We start from the raw sequence: 23,486 nt of genomic DNA, 5'->3' as shown, positions 1-23,486 counted from the left end.
ATCATCTCTATTTTCTTGTTATTTAAAAACAAAACATTATAAAATTATAGACAATTATAAAAATAAACAATAACATTTTAAAGGGCAAATATAAGAATTCTAAACAAGTCATAAAAGCAGTATCTATCTATCTATAATGCCATAAACAGTTACATTTCATTCTATGTGTCAGTATTTATTCAGTTTATATTCAGTATATATATACAAATATATGTACATAGATACACATGAGTAGATGTATGATATACTGTAATTTTTGTATTTGCTAACAAATCATTTTTTCTTAAATTATAAATTTAAAACAAATACAAAGTGTGCAACACTTATGAAACAAGAAAAAAGTAGAATTTTGCCTTCATGCACTGTATAGTATGTTGCGATAAAGTTGACTTTAGAATACAATCTTTAATAATACATGTTAATCTAAACAACATGATTTACTTAAAATCACTTCTATATAACACCCAAAGAATGGGTTCAAAACATTCCCAAGGGAGTTGGTAAAACCATATATTACTATGAAAGGGTTAAAAACAAAACAAGGTTGAAAATGTTCATGTAGTGTTTAAGAACTCTGGGTTTTGGAGTCAGAGCTGGGTTATAAGCTAAACACTGTCCTTGGAAGAGTGATGCAAACTCTCTGAGCTTTCGTTTTCTTCATCTGTAAAACTGGGATGATACAATATCATAGAGCTGTTTTAATGGTTAAACCAGATTATGTATGTAAAAGTACAGAACCTGTCACAAGGTAAGCCCTCAATAAATGTTAGTTACCCTCCCCCCTCCCCCGGGGTAAGAAAAAGGTGGGTAAAGAGGAAGAATTCGCCACCTGTGGCCATACAACTTACTTCTTTAAGAAAAAATCTAGAGGATACCAGACATCCTTGCTAGACACATACACCACTATGTCATCCAGCGGCACAGAATCTGCCCACGAACTACACTCTTATCTTTCGTCCAATCACATCATTCTGCACTCTCTTGCCCCTATTCCCAACCCTAGCTTCCCAAGCCACCTTCCCAATCACTCATTCCTCTCTGCCCCGCCCAGAAGTCGTGGCTATCCCCCCTCTTTCTTGTTCTAACTTTCGCGCCCCACTAATTCTTCGCCAATCGGAGAAGTAATTGCCTCTTCCCTCCCCGCCTCTTACTGACGTTCCGAGAAGGAAGATTTGTGATTGGTTTTTCTGAAGCAAGAGCGTGCCAATAACAGACAGACTTTTTTGGAGCGGAGGGGCAGCCAGTATTTTCGCTGGTGATTGGCTGGGGTGGCCAAGAGAGGAAAATGGCTGCCAGCTCCTCTGTAGTCCCGGTGGCAGTGTCGGCTGCTGTGGTCTCCGCCCTGTCATCGAGCGGCGATTTCTCAAATTTGCGGGAAATTAAAAAGCAGCTGCTACTTATCGCGGGCCTTACCCGGGAGCGGGGCCTACTGCACAGTAGCAAATGGTAAGATGTCGGAGTCCGAGGGGACCGGGCTTGGATCCTCGGCCTTGGGGGTCTTGAGCTGATTCAGTTTGTGTGGGTGTTCCAGGTCTGCGGAGTTGGCCTTCTCCCTCCCGGCGTTGCCTCTGTCCGAGCTGCAGCCTCCGCCGCCTATTACAGAGGTAAGCACGTCTTCACAGTGAGTGCTCCCCATCATCAGAAGAGATACTGAGTGCCCTGTCACCGGAAGGGAGCATACTGCTTAGCAGGGATATTTGTAGAGGAAATTCAAGCATTCAAAGAGCTGGGTGTTTTAAGCGATTTTATCTGTATGTTTTTGCTAAGCTTTGAAAGACTTAGTGGTGCTCTTACTTAAGCTGGAGAGATTAGTAAACAATCCTTGCTTAAGATTTCAGCCTTTTAAGTTTTCTAGCTCAACCTAGACAGTATTCATAACGAGGAGAAGCGTCAAAGGTTTTTATTCGGTTGGCCAAAAAGTTCCTTCGGTTTTTAAATAAAAATACAAATCACACATTTTGCATTTTCACCAAGAACTTTATTGAACAACGTATTCACTGTTCCACTACCTTCTCAGATTTTTCAGGCAACTTCATAATTCCATTTTACCAAAACTTTTTATCTTTTTGAGCAAGGAACTGTTCCAGGTGCCTTTTACAGTCTTACAGGGAATTGAAATTTTTTCCATTAAGAGAATTTTGTAAAGACCTAAATAAATGGAAATCCAAAGGTGCAATGTCTGGTGAATACAGCAGTTGAATCAGAACTTCCCAGCCAAGCTGTAACAGTTTTTGCCTGGTCATCAAAGAGACATGCAGTCGTGCATTATCCTGATGGGAGATTATGCGTATTCTGTTGACTAATTCTGGAGGCTTTTCGTCAAGTGCTGCTTTCAGTTGGTCTAATTGGGAGCAGTACTCGTTGGAATTAATTGTTTGGTTTTCCGGAAGGAGCTCATAATAGAGGACGCCTTTCCAATCGCACCATATACACAATATCACCTTCTTTGGATGAAAACCGGCCTTTGGTGTGGTTGATGGTGGTTCATTTCGCTTGCTTCACGATCTCTTCCGTTCCACATTATTGTACAGTATCTATCCGCTTTTCTTCGCCCGTCACAATTGTTTTAAAAACGGAACGTTTTCATTGCGTTTAAGAGAGAAAACACATGCGGAAAAACGGTCGAGAAGGGTTTTTTTCCGCTTAACTTACGTGTAACCCAAACATCAAAGCAATTCACATAACCAAGCTGGTGCAAATGATTTTCAACTCTTGATTTGGATATTTTGAGTATGTCAGCTATCTCCTGCATGGTATAACGTTGCTTGTTCTCAATTAATGTCTCAATTTGATCACTATCAACTTCAACTGGTCTACCCAACCATGCAGCCTCATCCAGTGAGAAACCTCCTGCACGAAACTTCGCAAACCACTTTTGACACGTTCGATCAGTCACAGCACCGTCTCCATACACTGCACAAATCTTTTTTTGCGTTTCAGTTGCGTTTTTACCTTTCTGGAAATAATAAAGCATAGTATGCGGAAAATGTTGCTTTTTTCCTTCCATCTTCAATATTAAAATGGCTACACACAAGTTCACCAGTTTTGATAAGTTTTTTTAAAAATTAACCTTGATATGACAGCTGTCACAATACACTCTAACAAAATCGTTTCAAATGAAGTTAAAGACGACTAAGCACTACTAGAGCCATCTAATGGAAAAAACCAAATGAACTTTTTGGCCAACCCAATACAACAGTACGAAACTGATTTTGGATCCAGACAGCTCTGGGTTCAAATCTCAGCCATACTAGTGACTTTTGGCAACTTAATTAACCTCCTGAGCCACAGTTTCCCCATCTGTGGATAATAGTATTTACTTTGTAGGGATATTGAGAGAATTAAATGAGATAGGAATACATTTTATGTATGATCTATAGTATGTATGTTTACATAGTCTGTGTCGTCTGAAAGATCTTTATCATAATCCATTTCATTTTTCCTGAAGATGCCATTTCTTGATTACCACCCCCACCAATCACACACACACACACACACACACACACACACACGCACTTAAAAACAATGAATGTTCCTTAATCCAAAAGATACAATGCAGGTGAGAGAGGCAGGAGAAGAAATAAGTAAATGGTGAGTGTACGTGAAAAGGGCCACCAGAATCCTAAGCTGAATGGCCATATTTAGGACATGTTCATCCAATGAAGAAAATATTGAACATAATTTTGGTTCCAGTTTTGTGCTGGTAATATTTGGACATGAAGGATGAGGAGAATGAAATTACTAAAGTTTTAATCAACTTATCCTTAGAATTTGGGGGGATTGTATGTTTTTACCTCAAATGTGCATCATTTCATTTTTTTTTTTTACATAAAGAATTATAGCTGTGTTTTTTTGGTTTTTACAATACTAACATGTCAAAACTTTCTTGAAGTACAAAAAGTATAAATAATTCCACAGCATGTTGCATTTATGTGGAAATTTAAAAGTCTGCCGAAGGAAAGGAATGTCAGATATTAATGCTAGACATTTTTCATGACTTTTTCACTTTTTCCTCATATCAAATCCGTATTACTGGCTCCATTTTACAGATGAAGAAGTGAATACTCAGAGAAGCTAAGTAAGTTCCCTACTAATGTCTTGAAACCAGGAAATCAAGGAGTCAGAATTTAAATCCAAGTCCCTAACACTAAAGCGTATGCAATTTCCCACAACATTTGCAGAAACAATAAAAGTTTCTGAGTGCATTGGTTTAGTTTTCTTAATTTTAATATTTTTCCCCAAGCTTTTATTTTGAAAAAATGTTCTGTGACCTTACTTCATAAACTAATAAATAAGTATTAGGTTTTTGGGAGGAGGAAAATAATTATTTTTTCTTACATCTTGAAATTAACGAATATTCTTGGATTTGAACTTTTGTTATCCTGTTCCTAACCACTTACATAAACTTGTCTCTTTTTTAGGAGGATGCCCAGGATATGGATGCTTACAGCCTGGCCAAGGCCTACTTTGACGTTAAAGAGTATGATCGGGCAGCACATTTCCTGCATGGCTGCAATAGCAAGAAAGCCTATTTCCTGTACATGTATTCTAGATATCTGGTGAGGGCCATTTTAAGATGTCATTCTGCTGAAGCATCCATATTTAGAATCCCAGTAGCAAAAGTTTAATCTTCAAATAGTTTAGCAAAAGTCTACTTGGTGAATGTACTTTATAAATACTTAGCAATAATAAAGAAGACATCATAAGTAAAGTAAAAAAATAATGGTATGAAAGAAAATATAAAAATATTGGTAATATTCATTATTGACAAAGGTATGGGGCAGTAGACCCTCTGTTTCAGGAGTAAAAGTAGTTTGGCGTTGGTTTGGTTGGCGTGCCTGTGGGTGAGATTTGGCGCCCAGAACCACTGGGGCCTCAGCCCACCACCCACTCCTTGGTATGGGGAGATGAAACCCAGGCCCCGACATGTGTGGGCCGCTGCTCCGGGCAGATTATGTCAATTTGAAATACTATGCCCAAACAATTCTTCTTTAAGAAACTTAACTTGTCCAATAGAAATACTTCAATATGTGCACAAGGATATATATATGTACAGGGCTGTTCATTGAAGGGTTTTTTGTAATAGCCAAAAAAATTAAAAACCTAAATAACCATTAGTCAAGAAATTCATTGTTAATTTTTGCCTGAAGTATTCTTCATTATAATGTTGCAAAATGATGATTTTCTACTCCAGCACTCTCTTGAGTAGTAAATTCTACTCTAAGCAAGAGCCTATCTTCCCCTTCTCCACTTATTTATGTATTTATCTAGTATCAGTATGGACTCAAGAATGCCTGTATTTTTAATTGTTTATAATTCATTATTTCACTTTATCATTTTGGTACTCAGATGATTCCAGATTTGGCCAGTGGGAGCCCCCAAATAGTTGTTTAAAATTAGTGACCAATAGTAGATGTCATTTTGGTTGGACTTGTACCCTTTAGGTCGAATCAGGCTGCTACAGGTTTCAGAATAAGCGGAAAAAAGACCTATTTATTGATTTTCTCTTACAGTCTGGAGAAAAGAAGAAGGATGATGAAACAGTTGATAGCCTAGGTATGAATTTCTTTCTCTTACCTTTTGGACTAAAGCAGAGGCTGCAAACTCTATAATGCCTGTAGGAGCCAGGCAGGTAATGTAAACGTGGGAAGTGGACTGAGGAGGAGTCTGCAAATTGGAGAGCACAACTGGCTGGTTGTCAGCCAGCTTCCTCTGAGGGTTGCCCGGTGGGAATGTGGGCCTGGTGTTGTCAGGGGCTTTCTTCCGCTGGTCCTTCCCTGTTCCCTGCAACCTGAACCTGGAAATTTAGATTTTTAGTTGAGGCTTCTGATTTTTATTTCTTCTTTTTTTCTTTTTTCTTTTTAGAGGCTTCTGATTTTTAAACATTGATAATTAATTCAGATTTTTAAAAACCTGTGTGGGCCTAACAAAATATGACTGCAGACCAGTTATCGGTTGCAGTTTCTATAATAAAGTAAATGGACTGTGTAAGATGTCATTGGCCGCTTGTGAGTGTTTGCTGGAAGTTCCAGGTGTAACTTTGGTTGATGCCAAAGGGAATATCTAGGTCTATGAAATGAAAAACAGCAGTCTACCCTTAGATAAGAAACTCTGTTTCTTTCCTAGGCCCCCTGGAGAAAGGTCAAGTGAAAAATGAGGCTCTTAGAGAATTGAGAGTGGAGCTCAGCAAAAAACACCAGGCTCGGGAACTTGATGGATTTGGCCTTTATCTGTAAGTGTTATAGTAATTTGGAACTTATGTGAGATATTCTTCTGAGTAGAGGGGAGATGTTATTAACTTCTGTGATCGTTCCCTTCTTTCCTAGGTATGGTGTGGTGCTTCGAAAGCTGGACTTGGTGAAAGAGGCCATTGATGTGTTTGTGGAGGCTACTCATGTTTTGCCTTTGCATTGGGGAGCCTGGCTAGAACTCTGTAACTTGATTACAGACAAGGAGATGGTAAATTGAGATGAGCTATGTGAAAAATCTTCTGCTTCAAGTCTTATGTAATTCTTTAATAATGGGGTAGGGGGAGAAAGTTTTGCTAAACCTTTCATTATAGCTACCTCTTTGCTCCTTCTCTAGTCTCTTTCACTGTTGGGATTTAGGTCTTTATTTGAAAGACTAACGTCTAGATCTTGTTTGGTAGTTGCTGTTGCATTTGCATTCAGTTGACTTAGAATATGTTTTCATATTCAAGTTTTACTGTAACTTGTTTTATAGACTAAATGTTATTATAGTTTCTCTCCTAATTCCAAAGATGCTATAGGAACAATTTCTCTGATATCAAGAATTGAATTAAAAACATTTTTAATGTTTCTTCTGAGCTGTCATAGGTCTCTGTTGAGATTTAGAGATTTGTTAATTAAGGAAATAATGTATATGAAATTGCTTTATAAACTGCATTGTTTTATTAGTCATTGTTAGAGAACATTGTCTACAAAGTTTATTTTGCTGTTCTTCAATAGTTAATAGAAGCAACAACACATTTCCTTTTGTTGGCTCTAAAGGACCAAGGGCTGGTTGATTTTCCCCAATAGTGATACATGCTGTTACATTTGTGTCTGAAATCTTAATCTTGGTTTACTTGTATTTACCTATCTCTAACTGCCTACTAGACTTTCATTGAAAGTTTGTTTTATCTCTGAACTCAGAATATGCAAAACCAAATTTCTCATTTTGCCTACCAAATTCTCTTTCTTCCTCCCAACTTGATGGACTCTCAGTTGTATCTCTGTTTCTCAGGACGCACCCAGTCTTGATGCCTCAGAGTCATATTTTGTCTCTTCCCTTTCTCTTATTTCCCTTTATCTAGTCAGTCGCGAGACATTGCCATGGTTACCTTCTTGTCTGCATCTCTTTCTCTTGGTTTCCTTTGCTGTCTTGGTTATCATCTCAAATTTGGATTACTTAAAAGTAATAAATACTTTCTATCTAGCTTTCCCATTTTTATACTCCCAATTCCAAGCCATCTGACATACTGTTTCCAAACTTATTCTTAAAGCACCCATGTCATCATGTCATTCTCCTGTCAAAATTTGCAGTGGTTTCCTGTTGCGTCCCATTTCCTGTTGCAGCATAGGACCCACCCTATCAGTTCAGTCTTATTTTTCCACTACTTCCCAACACATAGCCTCCCCTCAAACTGAGCTAGTTGCCTCATTCTATGTGGAGTGCCTCCACACTCATCATGATTGTTTTTCCTCTATTTTTGTTGTCCTTACCTAGAATGTTGTCTTTTTTCTCTTCCTCTCCCTTTTTCTATTCAGTTTCTACCCATCCTCCAAGGCTCGCCTCAAATCCTGTCGTTTCTTTGAAGCTGTCCCCAGCTAGACCATTCCTCCCTATTCCTCCCTATTGTGCTTGTAAGTTCTATTCACTTAATTGAACTGCCCTGTGTTCATTATTAGGTACTCTAATAAAATTTTGGTGATAAATTCTTTTAGACAATAAAGATAGTTCCTTGATGTTCATTTGGGAGAGAGGTCAAAGTATATTAAGTGTGTTCCTCTCTCTCCTGCTGCCAGCTGAAGTTCCTGTCTTTGCCAGACACCTGGATGAAAGAGTTTTTTCTGGCTCATATATACACAGAGTTGCAGTTGATAGAGGAGGCCCTGCAAAAGTATCAGAATCTCATTGATGTGGGCTTCTCTAAGAGCTCATATATTGTTTCCCAAATTGCAGTTGCCTATCACAATATCAGAGGTGAGTGAATAAGGACAACGAAATACCATCAAACCCTGAAGGTAGTGCTGTGTTGTTTTCTGAACTCTCTGTCTTCTTTCTGCAGATATCGACAAAGCCCTCTCTATTTTTAATGAGCTAAGGAAACAAGACCCTTACAGGATTGAAAATATGGACACATTCTCCAACCTTCTTTATGTCAGGGTGAGCTCCTTCCTTTGCTTGGACTTAAGCTCTTTTGTGCTTTTATCTCCTGGGTTGGATTGTCACCTAGTAACATTAGCTACGAGAAAAATTATGTAGGGGTTCCTTTTTCATGCTTAGATCGTCTTTCTTTTCTTTCAGAGCATGAAATCTGAGTTGAGTTATCTGGCTCACAACCTCTGTGAGATTGATAAATATCGTGTAGAAACATGCTGTGTAATTGGTAAGGGTCACCACTTTTTTCCTTTTTTTATCTTTATTGTAAGTAATCCAAATGTAAAAATAACAATAATATAAAAGTGTCAAAAGAAAAAAAAGGGAATTCCCTGGCGGTCCAGTGGTTAGAACTCCACGCATCCACTGCAGGGGGCACGGGTTCGATGCCTGGTCGGGGAACCGGGATCCTGCATTCCTGCATGCCTCACAGCACAGCCAAAAAAAATGTGTCAAAGGTAACAAAATTATATACAATATAATGTGAAGGATCACTGTAATCCCACCCCCAAGATTGGTGGATATGACTCCAGAATATTTTTCTGTGTGAGTACTATAAATGGTGTATGTGTGTGTGAGTACTAAAAATGGTGTATGTGTATGTGTATGGTTTGCTTGCAAAAACTGTATCATTATACACCTGCTTTGTAATGTCCTTTTTTTTAACCTAACAATATATCTTTTCCATCTTTTCATGCTAGTACATGTAGAGTTGTATTGTATTATTTTTGATGGCTATTTAGTATTTTATTATATAGATGTGCCATTATTTTTATTTAATCATTTTCTATTGTATAAGTTGTGGCTAGTGTTTGTTAACATAAAAATTGCTTCAGGAAACATCTTTGTATGTATATATTTATTTTTGCATGTTTATGCAACTGTTTCTGTATAATTAGTTCCTTGCAGTGAAAGGCTGGATCAAAACTGTGTGTATTTTTTATATATATATGTGTTTTTAAAAAAAATATATATTTATTTATTTTATCTATTTTATTTTTGGCTGCGTTGGGTCTTCGTTGCTGCACGCGGGCTTTCTCTAGTTGTGGTGAGCGGGGGCTACTCTTCGTTGTGGTGCACAGGCTTCTCATTGTGGTAGCTTCTCTTGTTGCAGAGCACTGGCTCTAGGCACGTGGGCTTCAATAGTTGTGGCACGCGGGCTCTAGAGCGCAGGCTCAGTAGTTGTGGCGCACAGGCTTAGTTGCTCCGCGGATGTGGGATCTTCCTGGACCAGGGCTCGAACCCATGTCCCCTGCGTTGGCAGGCAGATTCTTAACCACTGCGCCACCAGGGAAGTCCCTGTATTTTTAAATTATTATTTTATTTATTTATTTTTAGGCTGTGTCGGGTCTTAGTTGCGACACACAGGGTCTTTGTTGAGGCATGCAGGATCTTCTGTTGCGGCGTGGGCTCTTTGTTGTGGCACACGGGCTTCTCTCTAGTTGTGGTGCGTGGGCTCCAGAGTGCGTGGGCTCCAGAGTGCATGGGCTCTGTAGTTGTGGCGCGCAGGCTCCAGAGCGCGTGGACTCTAGTTTGCGGCACACAGGCTCAGTAGTTGTGGCGCGTGGCTTAGTTGCCCCATGTCATGTGGGATCTTAGTTCCCTGACCAGGGATTGAACCCGCGTCCCCTGCATTGGAAGGCAGATTCTTTACCACTGGACCACCAGGGAGGTCCCAAAGCATGTGTATTTTAAACTTACTAATATTACTAAGCATTATTGTGTAATTATATTGTAAGTTATTTCAATATTATATTCCAATCCTATGAAAAGTATATTCCAATCCTATGAAAAGAGATGAGAGTGTATCTTTTTCTGTATCAGGGTGTCTCACTCTTGGCTCTGTTGACATTTTTGGCTGATAATTTCTTTTGTGGGGGTCTGTCCTGTACATTGCACGGTGTTAGAAGTATACCCAGCTCTACCCACTAGATGTCAGTAACCTCCTTCCCCCAGTTGTGCAGATAAAGCCAAATAACCTCTTGGGGTCAGAATCATCCTTGGTTGAGAACCATGGCCCTATGTACTTGGCCACACTACTGTGGCCTGATAATCAGTTGACATAAATAGATGAATGGCCACTCTTGGATAAAAGTAAGCTTGGTTAGTTGTGATTGAAAGCCTAAGTTTCCTGGAGATGAAAGGCCCTGTTCCTGGGTCTTTGGTGACACTGTATTGAGAACATACATTTATATGTTAGGATGTTGTTAATAAACTGATAGAATTTCAATTCAGTCGTTCAATAAATATTTCCAGCCCTTTAGGAAGTTGTAGTCTAGTATGGGAAATAAATATTAAAAAAAGAAAAATCCTATGGGAACATAGGTAAGAGGAACAAATGATCTTTTCAATATCAGAGCATTGTGAATGAAGTATAAAGTCCGTTAAAGTGAGGATGGAACTCCAGTTTATTCAGAAAACATCTTTTGAACATCTTCTGAGTGCCAGATACGGTGGTTTGTGTTGCAGTACCTACCCCATTACCTACTGAGGAAGACCGGTGAGAAACAACTATAATATAGTGGGTTGAGGGTTATGATTGAAGTAAACATAGGATGCTAAGAGAGTACATAGGAAAGGTAGCTAATCCAGTCTGATTAGGGAAGGCTTCTTGAGAAGGTGATACCTGAAGGATGGTCAGGAGTGAAAGAGTTCACTAAAGGAGGAGATGGATTGACTTGGGAAGGGTATTGCAGTGCAGAGGCATTGAAGTGTGAAACAGACAGTGATCCTGAAATAGTTTAGTGTCCTGGTAAGCATGGTGTAGGAGGAGGGACTGTATGAACGGGGCCAGATCTTGAAGAGCCTTTTGTGCCTTACCAGAAGTTTGGATTTTATTCTTAAGGCAGGAGAAGTCTTCTGAAGGATTTTAAACCAGAGAATGATAAATGTTTTTAGATTTTCATTGTCACATGATAACTGGAGACCTTGTGCTGGGAGGATTAGAAAAAGAGCAAGACCAACAAGGAGGCTTTTGCAATAATCCAATCTAGAGATGATGAGAGCCCAAGCTGAGGTATCGGCAGGAGGAATGAAGAGAGGCGATTAGATTTAGAAGATATTTAGGAAGTAGAACATACAGGAATTGGTGAATCGGTAACCAGATTGATAACACTGTCCTTCACCTGAAGAAAGGAAACAGAGGTAGGGGAGATAATGAACTGTTCTTTTTTTAGCCTACTAACTTAAAGCCAGTTAAAATCAAAGGATACGTACATATGAAGAGTAATGCTTTAGGAGTTTCTGGTTTTTTATTTTATGTATTTATTTATTTTTTGGCCATGCCTCGTGGCTTGCGGGATCTTAGTTCCCGGAACAGGGTTTGAACCCGGGCCCTCGGCAGTGAGAGAGCGGAGTCCTAACCACTGGACTGCCAGGGAATTCCCATCTGGTTTTTTAAATAATCGTTTGATTGGTAAACATCTTAATGAACTGTTTTTTCTTCAGTGTATCTGTAATGCCTAGCAAAGTTCCTGACATACGGTCAATAAATGTTTGTTGAATTCAGCCCACCTATCTTAAAAATCAAGAAAAAGGAACATTAGATATGACAAAAAATATATTTCAGCTTTCACAAAGGAGAAAGGGTGGAGAGAGAAGAGAAGAAACTGAGGACCTGAAAGAGAATGAAACAACTTAAGAATAGAGTGATGGCAAGAATCTCCTACTTGTTTAGTCCTTGCTTCTGCAGTTACGTCTTGATGTGAATTGAATGCTTCCTTCTGCATCTTTTCTGGAGTCCCAGTCTCTGAGAGGCAGCTTTACACACACACACACAAATACATATATGTATGTGTATTTATATAGGTATATATTACAGTATAGCATGGTTAAGATTTGGACTCTGGAACAAAACTGCACAAGTTTAAATCTTGGTTTTGCTACTAACTAGCTGTGTGACATTGGATTTAACTTCTATGTGCTATACTTTCCTCATCCATAAAGGGATAATAACAGTAGAACCTTCTCCCATGTATTCGTTGTGAGGAGTAAGTAAATTAACATATACAAAGCACTTATAACAATGTAAGTTGCCCAGCACATTGTAATCATTCAGTACATTTTAGCTGTTCCAACTGGTCAGAAAATCTCATCTACTTAATCTTTGTCCAGAACTTGCCTGTTTGACTTCTTTAACATCTCCTTTGTCATCCTGACTCCTTTAGCAGCTAAAGCTTATACCCTTGCTACCACTACTTCACTTCTCCTATTCTATTACAGAAGTTAACCTTTGGACAATCTGTCTAGAGTTTGTTTATTCCTCTGTCTGTGGGTCCGAGTCAGTGGCAGAAGCAAAGGTATCCTTTTATAGGACATAAAGCCCTCCATCTTGCTTTTTTCCCAGGTGAATGTGAACTTGAATGATCTTAAGTGATACAGACAATTGTTATAAATAATTTCTCCTGAATCAAACTGACAGCTGAATCTAGACAAATTAAAAGTAAAGACAAACACATATATAGAAATCTTATTACTTGTTTTTTACCAAAGTGGAATCGTATAATTTCTCTGCAATTTGCTTTTTCCGTTTGACAGTATATCATTATCTCTGTAAATTAGTATATATACATTTAAATCCATCTTTTTATCTAGTTTATGCACATGCAATTTATACATAAAGGAGATTTTTTTAAGTGCAGGGTTTTTTTCCCTCACTGCACCTTTCCTCCTTTAAAATACTTGTGTTAGCATGTCCCATACCACATGAAAAGTACACATACACATATGCAGGGTTTAATGGGCTGTTTGCTTACAAAAATAGGATCATATTACACACATTTCTCTGTATTTTACTTTTCTCACTCAACAATATCTCATGAAAAATCCCTCAAAGTCTTGGTATATCTCGAATTGTTTTTTCTTCTTTTTTAATTTTTAATTTATTTTTTATTTTTTTTAAATGAATTTATTCATTATTTAATTTTTGGCTGCATTGGGTCTTCGCTGCTGCGTGCAGGTTTTCTCTAGTTGTGGCGAGCGGGGGCTACTCTGTTGCGGTGCGCGGGCTTCTCGTTGCGGAGCACGGGCTCTAGGCGCGCGGGCTCAGTAGTTGTGGCTTACGGGCTTAGTTGCTCCACGACATGTGGGATCTTCCCGGACCAGGGCTCGAACCCGTGTCCCCTGCATTGGCAGGCGGATTCTTAACCACTGTGCCACCAGGGAAGCCCTCTTCTTTTTTTAAAAATTGAGGTATAGTTGATTTACAATATTAGTTTCAGGTGTGCAACATAGTGATTCAAGTTTTTTATAGATTATACTCCGTTTAAAGTTCTATAAAATATTGGCTATATTCCCTGTGCTGTACAATATTTCCTTGTAGCTTATTTATTTTACACGTAGTAGTTTGTACCTCTTAATCCCCTACGCCTATCTTGCCCTCCCCACTTCCCTCTCCCCATAGGTAACCACTAGTTTGTTCTCTTTATCTGTGAGTCTGTTTCTGTTTTGTTATATTCATTCGTTTGTTTTATTTTTTAGATTCCATGTATAAGTGATAATAGATAGTTTGTCTTTCTCAAACTGACATTTCACTAAGCATAATACCTTCCAGATCCATCCATGTTGTTGCAAATGGCAAAATTTCATTCTTTTTAATGGCTGAGTAGTAGTCCATTATGTATGTATACCACATCTTCTTTATCCATTCCTCTGTTGATGGACACTTAGGTTGCTTCCATATCTTGGCTATTGTAAATAATACTGCTGTGAACATTGGGGTGCATGTATCTTTTCAAATTTGTGTTTTTGTTTTCTTTGGATATATACCCAGAAGTGGAATTGCTAGATCATATCGTAGTTCTATTTTCAGTTTTTTGAGGACTCTCCATACTGTTCTCCCTAGTGGCTGTACCAATTAACATTCCTACCAACAGTGTACAAATGTTCCCTTCTCTCCACATCTTCACTAACATTTGTTATTTGTGGTCTCTTTGATGATAGCCATTCTGACAGTTGTGAGGTGATATCTCATTGTGGTTTTGACTTGCTTTTCTTTTTAAAAAAAAAAAATTATTTATTTATTTATTTTTGGCTGCGTAGGGTCCTTGTTGCTGCACGTGGGCTTTCTTTTAGTTGCAGTGAGTGGGGGCTACTCTTTGTTGTGGTGTGCGGGCTTCTCATTGCGGTGGCTTCTCTTGTTGCGGAGCACGGGCTCTAGGCGTGCGGGCTTCAGTAGTTGTGGCGCATGGGCTCAGTAGTTGTGGCTCATGGGCTCTAGAGCACAGGGTCAATAGTTGTGGCACATGGGCTTAGTTGCTCCATGGCATGTGGGATCTTCCTGGACCAGGGCTCGAACCCGTGTGCCCTGCATCGGCAGGCAGATTCTTAACCCCTGCACCACCAGGGAAGCCCCATGATTTGCTTTTCTGATGATTAATGATATTGAGCACCTTTTCATGTGCCTATTGGCCATCTGTACGTCTTTGGAAAAATGTCTATCAGGTCTTCTGACCATTTCTTGACTGGGTTGTTTGTTTTTTTGATATTAAGTTGTATGAACTGTTTATGTATTTTGGATATCATTTGCAAATATTTTTTCCCATTCAGTAAGTTGTCTTTTTATTTTGTTTTGTTTTGTTTTAATTAATTTATTTATTTTGGCTGCATTGGGTTTTTGTTGCTGTGCACAGGCTTTCTCTAGTTGTGACAAGCAGGGGCTACTCTTCGTTGCGGTTCACAGGCTTCTCATTGTGGTGGCTTCTCTTGTTGCAGAGCATGGGCTCTAGGCACGCAGGCTTCAGTAGTTGTGGCTGTGGGCTCTAGAGCGCGGGCTCAGTAGTTGTGGTGCATGGGTTTAGCTGCTCCACGGCATGTAGGATCAAACCCATGTCCCCTGCATTGGCAGGCAGATTCTTAACCACTGTGCCACCAGGGAAGTCCCTGTCTTTTCGTTTTGTTGATGGTTTTGTTTGCTGTGCAAAAGCTTTTAAGTCTGATTAGGTCCCATTTGTTTATTTTTGCTTTTGTTTCCTTTGCCTTAGGTGATGGATCCAAAAAAATATTGCTATGATTCCTGTCAAAGAGTGTTTTGCCTCTGTTTTCTTCTAGGAGTTTTAATGGTTTCTGGTCTTACATTTAGATCTTTAATCCATTTTGAGTTTATTTTTTTATATGGTATGAGAAAATGTTCTAATTTCATTCTTTTACATGTAGCTGTCCAGTTTTCCCAGCATTACTTATTGGAGACTGTCTTTTCCCCATTGTATATTCTTGCCTCCTTGGTCATGATTAATTGACCATAAGTGCGTGAGTGAGTTTCTGGACCAGTACCATACTGTTTTGATCACTGTAGCTTAGTAGTATAGTCTGAAGTCAGGGAATGTGATGCTTCCAGTTTTGTTCTTCTTTCTCAAGATTGTTTTGGCTGTTCAGGGTCTTTTGTGTTTCCATACAAATTTTGGGATTATTTGTTTTGGTTCTGTGAAAAATGCCATTGGTTTTTTTTTTATATTTATTTATTTATTTGGCTGCTCTGGGTCTTATTTGCAGCACACGGAATATTCATTGCCGCGTGTGGCATCTTTGTTGTGGCATGCAGGATCTTTAGTTGTGGCATGTGGGATCTTTAGTTGCGGCATGCGGGATCTCGTTCCCTGACCAGGAATTAAATCCAGGCCCCCTGCATTGGGAGCACAGAGTCTTCACCACTGGACCACCAGGGAAGTCCCACCATTGGTATTTTGTTAGGGATTGCATTGAATCTGTAGATTGTCTTGGGTAGTATGGTCATTTTAACAATATTAATTGTTCAAATCCATAAACAAGGTATATCTTTCTGTTTGTGTCTTCAGTTTCTTTCATCAGTGTATTATAGTTTTCTGAGTACAAGTCTTTGAACTCCTTAATTAGATTTACTCCTAGGTATTTTATTTTTTTGGATGTGATTGTAAATGGGATTGTTTCATTAATTTCTCTTTCTGATAGTTTGTCATTAGTGTATAGAAATGCAACAGATTTCTGTATTAATTTTGTATTGTGCAACTTTACTGAATTCATTGGTGAGTTCTAGTAATTTTTTGGTGACATCTTTAGGATTTTCTGTGTATAGAATCATGTCATCTGTAAACAGTGGCAGTTTTACTTCTTCCTTTCTAATTTGGATTCCTTTTATTTCTTTTTCTTATCTGATTGCTGTGGCTAAGACTTCCAGTACTACATTGAAAAAAGTGGCAAAAGTGGGCATCCTTGATTTTTTTCCTGATCTTAGAGGAAAAGTTTTTAGCTTTTCACCATTGAGTATGATGTTAGCTGTGGGCTTATCATATATGGCCTTTATTATGTTGATGTTCCCTCTATACCTACTTTGTGGAGAGTTTTTATCATAAATGCATGTTGAATTTTGTCAAAAGCTTTTTCTGTATCGAGATGATCATGTAATTTTTATTCTTCATTTTGTTAGTGTGGTGTATCACATTGATTGATTTGCAGATATTGAACCATCCTTGCATCCCTGGGATAAATCCCACTTGATCATGATGTATGATCCTTTTAATGTATTGTTGGATTCAGTTTGCTAATACTTTATTGAGGATTTTTTCATCTATGTTCATTAGTGATATTGGCCTGTAATTTTCTTTTTTTGTGGTGTCTTTGGTTTTGGTATCAGGGTGATGCTGGCTTTGTAGAATGAGTTTGGAAACATTTCTTCCTCTGCAATTTTTTGGAATAATTTGGAAAAGACAAGTGTTAGCTCTTTTCTAAATGTTTGGTAAAATTCACCTGTGAAGCCATCTGGTTCTGGACTTTTTTTGTTGGGAGTTGTTTTATTACTGATTCAATTTAATTACTGGTAATTGGTCTGTTCATATTTTCTACTTATTCCTGATTTAATCTTGGGAGATTATACATTTCTAGGAATATGTCCATTTCTTCTAGGTTGTCCATTTTATTGGTATATATTAAAAATAGCTTTATTGAGGGATAATTTACATACAATAAAATTTACTTATTTTAAGTTTACAGTTCACTGAATTTTTGCTAATTTATACAGTTGTGTAACCATAATCATAATCCAGTTTAGAACACTCCGTCATCCCAAAAAGTTCCCTTGGGTCTATTTGCAGTCAGTCCTACTCCCAATCCCCAGCAGGTCTGCCTTCTATCTGTATAGTTTTGCCTTTTCTAGGAATTTCATATAAGTGGAATCTTGGAATATTTAGTCTTATTGTCTGGCTTTTTTCACTGAACTCTTTTTCGAGGTTTGTCCATGTTGCAGCATATGTCAGTAGTTCTTCTCTTTTTACTGCTGAGAAGTATTTCGTTGTCTGGATATATACTACATTTCGTTTATCCATTTACTAGTTAGTGTAAGAAAGATGGCCTTTATTCCCTTTCTTCAAATAAAATTTTTTATAGAATCTTAAAATCTTTCATATATTCTTTTTTTTTTTTAGATTTTCCTTAATTGGATAAAGAATGCTTTTATTTTTTAATAATCTTTTTTATATATATATAAATTATTTATTTATTTATTTATTTATTTATTTTTGGCTCCATTGGGTCTTCATTGCTGTGCGTGGGCTTTCTCTAGTTGCGGCGAGCGGGGGCCACTCTTCATTGCGGTGTGCAGGCTTCTCATTGCGGTGGCTTCTCTTGTTGCACAACACGAGCTCTAGGTGTGCGGGCTTCAGTAGTTGTGGCGCACGGGCCTAGTTGCTCCGTGGCATGTGGGATCTTCCCGGACCAGGGCTCGAACCCATGTCCCCTGCGTGGCAGGCGGACTCCCAACCACTGTGCCACCAGGGAAGCCCCCTTTTATTTTTTTTTATTTTATTTTTTTTAACATCTTTATTGGAGTATAATTGCTTTACAATGGTGTGTTAGTTTCTGCTTTATAACAAAGTGAATCAGTTATACATATACATATGTTCCCATATCTCTTCCCTCTTGCATCTCCCTCCCTCCCACCCTCCCTATCCCACCCCTCTAGGTGGTCACAAAGCACCGAGCTGATCTCCCTGTGCTATGCGGTTGCTTCCCACTAGCTATCTATTTTACGTTTGGTAGTGTATATATGTCCATGCCACTCTCTCACTTTGTCACAGCTTACCCTTCCCCCTCCCCATATCCTCAAGTCCATTCTCTAGTAGGTCTGTGTCTTTAGTCCCGTCTTTTCTTTTTAAGACCAATGATAATAGAACTTCGTTGATTCTTGTGGAAGAGGGGAGTTCAGGGTGCTACCTTTTTAATCCTTTAGGTACCTCCTTAGAAACCTAGGAAGGTAGTTGGAAAACCACCAATCTAAAGCATACTCTAGGAATTTCCTACCCTTTATTAAGGAAATATGTGTATAAATGCTATATCGAGAGGAAATAAAATGAAGAAAACCTTTGTGGTGTTAGGAAACCTTTTTTTTTAAAAAAAACAAAATTTGTGATAGATAAAAAATATTTTCCAAGGGAATGATGATATTGCCCATATGTAGAATTTGGCTTTTCTGCAAGGACTTTGGGGGAATGGGTTATGGTTCATGCCTACTCTGTGGAATGCTGCCTATTTTAGTGACTTATTTTTGCCTTTCTAGTTATTTATATATTGTTTGTTTGTTTTTCAATTAGGCAATTATTATAGTTTGCGTTCTCAGCATGAGAAAGCAGCCTTGTATTTCCAGAGAGCACTGAAATTGAATCCTCGGTATCTTGGTGCCTGGACGCTGATGGGACATGAGTACATGGAAATGAAGAACACATCTGCTGCTATTCAGGCTTATAGGTGAGCATTTAGTTGGAGGGGGAGATGGAGCAGATTGTTGTGATTTTAGGAGTCTCTACTGAGCCTGCAAGTCGCTAACTTTGATTCTGCTCTCTTACCAGTCTCTCTTCCATTTCTTAGGCATGCTATTGAGGTCAATAAGCGGGACTACAGAGCCTGGTATGGCCTTGGGCAGACCTATGAAATCCTTAAGATGCCATTTTATTGCCTTTATTATTATAGACGGGCCCACCAGCTTCGGTAAGTCGGGCCACTTGATGATGTGTTTGTTGTGGGAAGGGCTGACACTTTTCTTTCTCTTTTGATAGCTGTTGAAGAATCACAGTGAATGGTTTTGACTCTTAGAGACCTAAGTTTAAACATGCCATATGTTGTTTGGTCATTTTTATGTAGTGTATTCTACTAATGTGTTAATAGTATAATTGTGAACACAAAATAATATAATTACATGAAGTATCAGATTAAAGCCCATTCCCTTCATAGCTTGGAAATAGTGGTGGTGGTTCCTCAAGGGAGGACTTCAGTTTTTGCTTGGATTTCCTATTTGTCTTCCCTCTCAGGCCCAATGATTCTCGTATGCTGGTCGCTTTAGGAGAATGTTATGAGAAACTCAATCAACTAGTGGAAGCCAAAAAGGTATCTGAAATTGGGTCCTGGAGAATTTGTGTGGAAATCTGCTGTTTGGATGAGGGGTTGAGCTATCTGTGCTTAATTTTCCTTCATGTGGCTCTATCTACATAGGGAAGTCTGAATATTTATAGGCACATAGGGTGTATAAAGCAAAGTGGGGCTGACATCATTAGTGGGAATGTTAGTATGTAGCCTGGACCTATCAAATCTAGTAAAAATGCTTTGTATTCTCCAAGTCTGAAATTCTGGGAGGCTTGCAGGACCTGAGTCTCTATGTGATTAGTCATGGCACATGGGTCAGTGGTTGAAGTGACCAGTTTATTTATTTTTTTGACAGTGCTATTGGAGAGCTTATGCTGTGGGAGATGTGGAAAAGATGGCTCTGGTGAAACTGGCAAAGTGAGTGAAAGAGTGACACGCTAGTGATATTTCTGTTGGCTTCTCTGGTGAGGTGGGTCCTGCACATTCTAGAGCTTCCCATCCATCATCTACATGAATGAGGGGATGTAGCACAGTGTATGATTACTGATCTGGAAATTTAGCCATCTTGACTCAAGAGAATGCTACTTCTCTTTGAAGAGGAATTGTTTTCCTATTTGGAAAATTCAAGAATGAATTGAAAGAAATGAGATTTTTATGTCAGAGCAGTCTAGGATAACTACTTTAGGTACTAATCTCCTCCTGATAAGGCCCAGGAAAATAAGGAATAACTCAGAAATGATAAGGAAAGAGGTTCTTAAATGCAATTTCATTCCTGCCAATTCTTTTCTGGATTCTTACAAAAAATCTGAATTGCTTGGTATCTTTTTTAATCTCACTCAGGGTATTACCAGGGAATTTTTGCAATGGTATGTTATCCAGCTTAAGTGTTTACTAACTTTCCCTCCATCACCAGTAGCAGAGTAATGATTCTAAGCTTTGATGAAGTAACCACCACCTCTGGGCACTAATACTATTCTGGGTCCCACTGTGTCATTTATGTCAAAATTTGTACTTGTCTATGTATTATCATTTTTTTATCTTAATTGTGTGCTTTTACTTTTTATCACTAGCTTGCTTTGAGATATGATTTATACTTAAAGACCAATTTCTTTTGTAGGCTTCATGAACAGTTGACTGAGTCAGAACAGGCAGCCCAATGTTACATCAAATATATCCAAGATATCTATTCGTGTGGGGTATGTGTCATGAGCATGAGAATTGGGTTGCTGATCTTATTCTTGTCACCTCAGTCATTCCTGATTTCCTTATCTAGGAAATAGTGGAACACTTGGAGGAGAGCACTGCTTTCCGCTATCTGGCCCAGTATTATTTTAAGTGCAAGCTGTGGGATGAAGCTTCAGCTTGTGCCCAAAAGTGCTGTGCATTCAATGATGTGAGTATCAGTTCTTTAGTAAAAGGTTTGGATTTTAGGTTCGAGCACGTGACTTTACTATGATCTGGGGTTGGAAAGTGGAAGGTGGTTAAGAGGGTGAGTGGTTTGCATCCAATCTGTAGATTGCTTTGGGTAGTATAGTCATTTTCACAATATTGATTCTTCCAATCCAAGAACATGGTCTATTTCATCTGTTTAAGTCAGCTTTGATTTCTTTCATCAGTGTTTAATAGTTTTCTGAGTACAAGTCTTTCGCCTCCTTAGGCAGGTTTATTCCTAGGTATCTTATTCTTTTCGTTGCGATGGCAAATGGGATTGTTTCCTTAATTTCTCTTTCTGATTTTTCATTGTTGGTGTATTGGAATGCCAGAGATTTCTGTGCATTAATTTTGTATCCTGCAACCTTACCAAATTAATTGATTAGTTCTAGTAGTTTTCTGGAGGCATCTTTAGGATTTTCTATGTATAGTATCATGTCATTTGCAAACAGTGACAGTTTTACTTCTTCTCTTCCAATTTGTATTCCTTTTATTTCTTTTTCTTTGATTGCCGTGGCTCAAGAGGGAGGGGATATGGGGACATATGTATGCATATGGCTGACTCACTTTGGTGTACAATAGAAACTAACACAGTATTGTGAAGCAATTATACTCCAATAAAGATTTAAAAAAGAAAAGAAAACACGGTGAGTGGAAAGGCTACCTTGTTCTGTGGAACTTTGTATGTCAGTATTTTAGAAACTTTTTGAGAAAAGCCTTGGACATATTTTGACACATTTGCCTGACTTTGTTTCAGACCCGGGAAGAAGGTAAGGCCTTGCTCCGGCAAATCCTACAGCTTCGGAACCAAGGCGAGACTCCCTCCACCGAGATGCCTGCTCCCTTTTTCCTCCCTGCTTCACTGTCTGCTAACAACACTCCCACACGCAGAGTTTCTCCACTCAACCTGTCTTCAGTCACACCATAGTTGGCCACTTTCAAGCCAGCACATTGCCAGACCCATATTAAGCCTTACCTCCATGTAAAGAACAGCCACGTCTATTCTTCCAAGGACCTTAGTTCTTTTTGTTTGTACACATGGAAACAGGTCCTTGGGGACAGTTCATAGAATCACCTGCAGAGTAGACTGACAGAAGAACCCTGGCAGGAACAGATACTGTCTTTGCCAGTTTGAAGCACTTCTATCTCCCTTTTGGTCAGAGTGGCTATAGATCTTGGCCTTTTTCCCAGACCTTTTTGCCCCCCAAAAACATCCCTTTAACAGCACTTTAGCACAGGCAAGGCTACAGGGACAAAGTTTAAATGCTGCTGGGAGTGGGAGATTTCTTTAGAGAGGCAAGGAAGAAAGAAGGGAGAAAAGCTTGCCACTCTACCCTCTGCTGATAGTAGGGCACTGGATACCCTAGGAAGGTCAGGGCACTGGATAGACATGACTCATCATTCTTTGATTTGCTGAGCATGACTACACTGATATCAGAGATCAGGCTTAAATGGGGTGAAGGTATACTTTTGTTCTTACTGGGGAGACATTCTGCCAAAACATGGTTTTGAGGCGTCTCCTAGAAGCTTTCAAATTGGAAGTAACTTACTAGAGTTGAACAAAAGAAGGGGCAAAAGGACTCTCACTGAGTGTGGAACTGCTGATGGCCCCTACTAAGGGGAAAAGATGTCTATAGAGTTAGCTATACCCCTACTAAAGCAGAGCAAGGAGGCAGGGTTACAGAGTTTCATGGACATTTGGGTGTGATAACTTCTGTGACTGTACAGATAAGAATAAACTCTTAGAGTTGGTCTGTTTTAATAAATATTTTGCCATAATTGTCTCTCCCCCCCCATCCCCCCCCATCTCCAAAAGAATGTTTTTTTTCTAGCCCTCTTCTATTAGACAAGGTAAAAGTAATCATTCTTGCTATGCTCTTGGGAGAGTTTCAGGCCTGTGCTTGTGTATTCAGTAGGAGGTAATATGCTATGACTATGATGCCTGCTGTAATGAATTTGTACAGTAGATGCTATGGGTTATTCTGAGCTCAGGGCCCAGCCTTCCTTTATTTTTGTTCCAAAGCAAGTTTGTTACCCATTCATCTCCTAATGTATGACACTTCATTTTATTTTATTTTTTTATGAATAACTTTTTTATTAACCTTTTAATCATTTAGTTAATTAAACTGTTTTTGGTTTTTTGGGTTTTTTAACATCTTTATTGGTGACACTTCATTTTATATTAAGGAAGGTTTAAAATATCTAATGTCCCTTGAATTAATTTCTTACCAAGCTTTCTTGGGTTACCTGTGCACCACTTGCTGCTCTGCACTGCCATTCCTGTGCAAAGTTCCCAGGGGCCCGAATGATATTTGATTTTCAATTTTTCTGCCCCTTTTATAATTTACTTC

At 38.8% G+C, this 23,486-nt stretch overlaps 1 protein-coding gene and 1 non-coding gene across 2 annotated transcripts; both read left to right on the top strand.

Moving 5' to 3' along the window:
- Nucleotides 1-1,278: 1,278 nt before the first annotated feature.
- CDC23 (cell division cycle 23) lies at nt 1,279-23,241 on the top strand. Its single transcript, XM_068535952.1, has 16 exons — nt 1,279-1,446; nt 1,532-1,604; nt 4,422-4,559; nt 5,514-5,556; nt 6,127-6,232; nt 6,327-6,459; nt 8,028-8,205; nt 8,291-8,388; nt 8,530-8,611; nt 18,939-19,092; nt 19,213-19,332; nt 19,653-19,728; nt 20,060-20,121; nt 20,822-20,900; nt 20,978-21,097; nt 21,893-23,241. The coding sequence occupies exons 1-16, from the start codon at nt 1,286-1,288 to the stop codon at nt 22,061-22,063; spliced, it is 1,794 nt and encodes a 597-aa protein (XP_068392053.1). The 5' UTR covers nt 1,279-1,285; the 3' UTR covers nt 22,064-23,241.
- On the top strand, nt 4,809-4,930 carry LOC137760372 (small nucleolar RNA ACA64). The gene has a single exon (XR_011073326.1). It is a non-coding gene; the product is annotated as a small nucleolar RNA ACA64 (small nucleolar RNA).
- Nucleotides 23,242-23,486: the final 245 nt, after the last annotated feature.

This window comes from Eschrichtius robustus, chromosome 2 (genome assembly GCF_028021215.1).
Source record: "Eschrichtius robustus isolate mEscRob2 chromosome 2, mEscRob2.pri, whole genome shotgun sequence".
Classification (NCBI taxonomy): domain Eukaryota; kingdom Metazoa; phylum Chordata; class Mammalia; order Artiodactyla; family Eschrichtiidae; genus Eschrichtius; species Eschrichtius robustus.
This window is presented reverse-complemented; position numbering and strand designations above follow the sequence as displayed.

What these genes read in the sequence shown, in the direction of transcription:
- CDC23 (XM_068535952.1), top strand. Translation starts at nt 1,286, where the DNA reads ATGGCTGCCAGCTCCTCTGTAGTCCCGGTGGCAGTGTCGGCTGCTGTG. An exon ending in AGAAACATGCTGTGTAATTG is followed by an intron (nt 8,612 to 18,938) that starts GTAAGGGTCACC and finishes TTTTTCAATTAG; the next exon opens with GCAATTATTATAGTTTGCGT. An exon ending in AGTGCTGTGCATTCAATGAT is followed by an intron (nt 21,098 to 21,892) that starts GTGAGTATCAGT and finishes ACTTTGTTTCAG; the next exon opens with ACCCGGGAAGAAGGTAAGGC.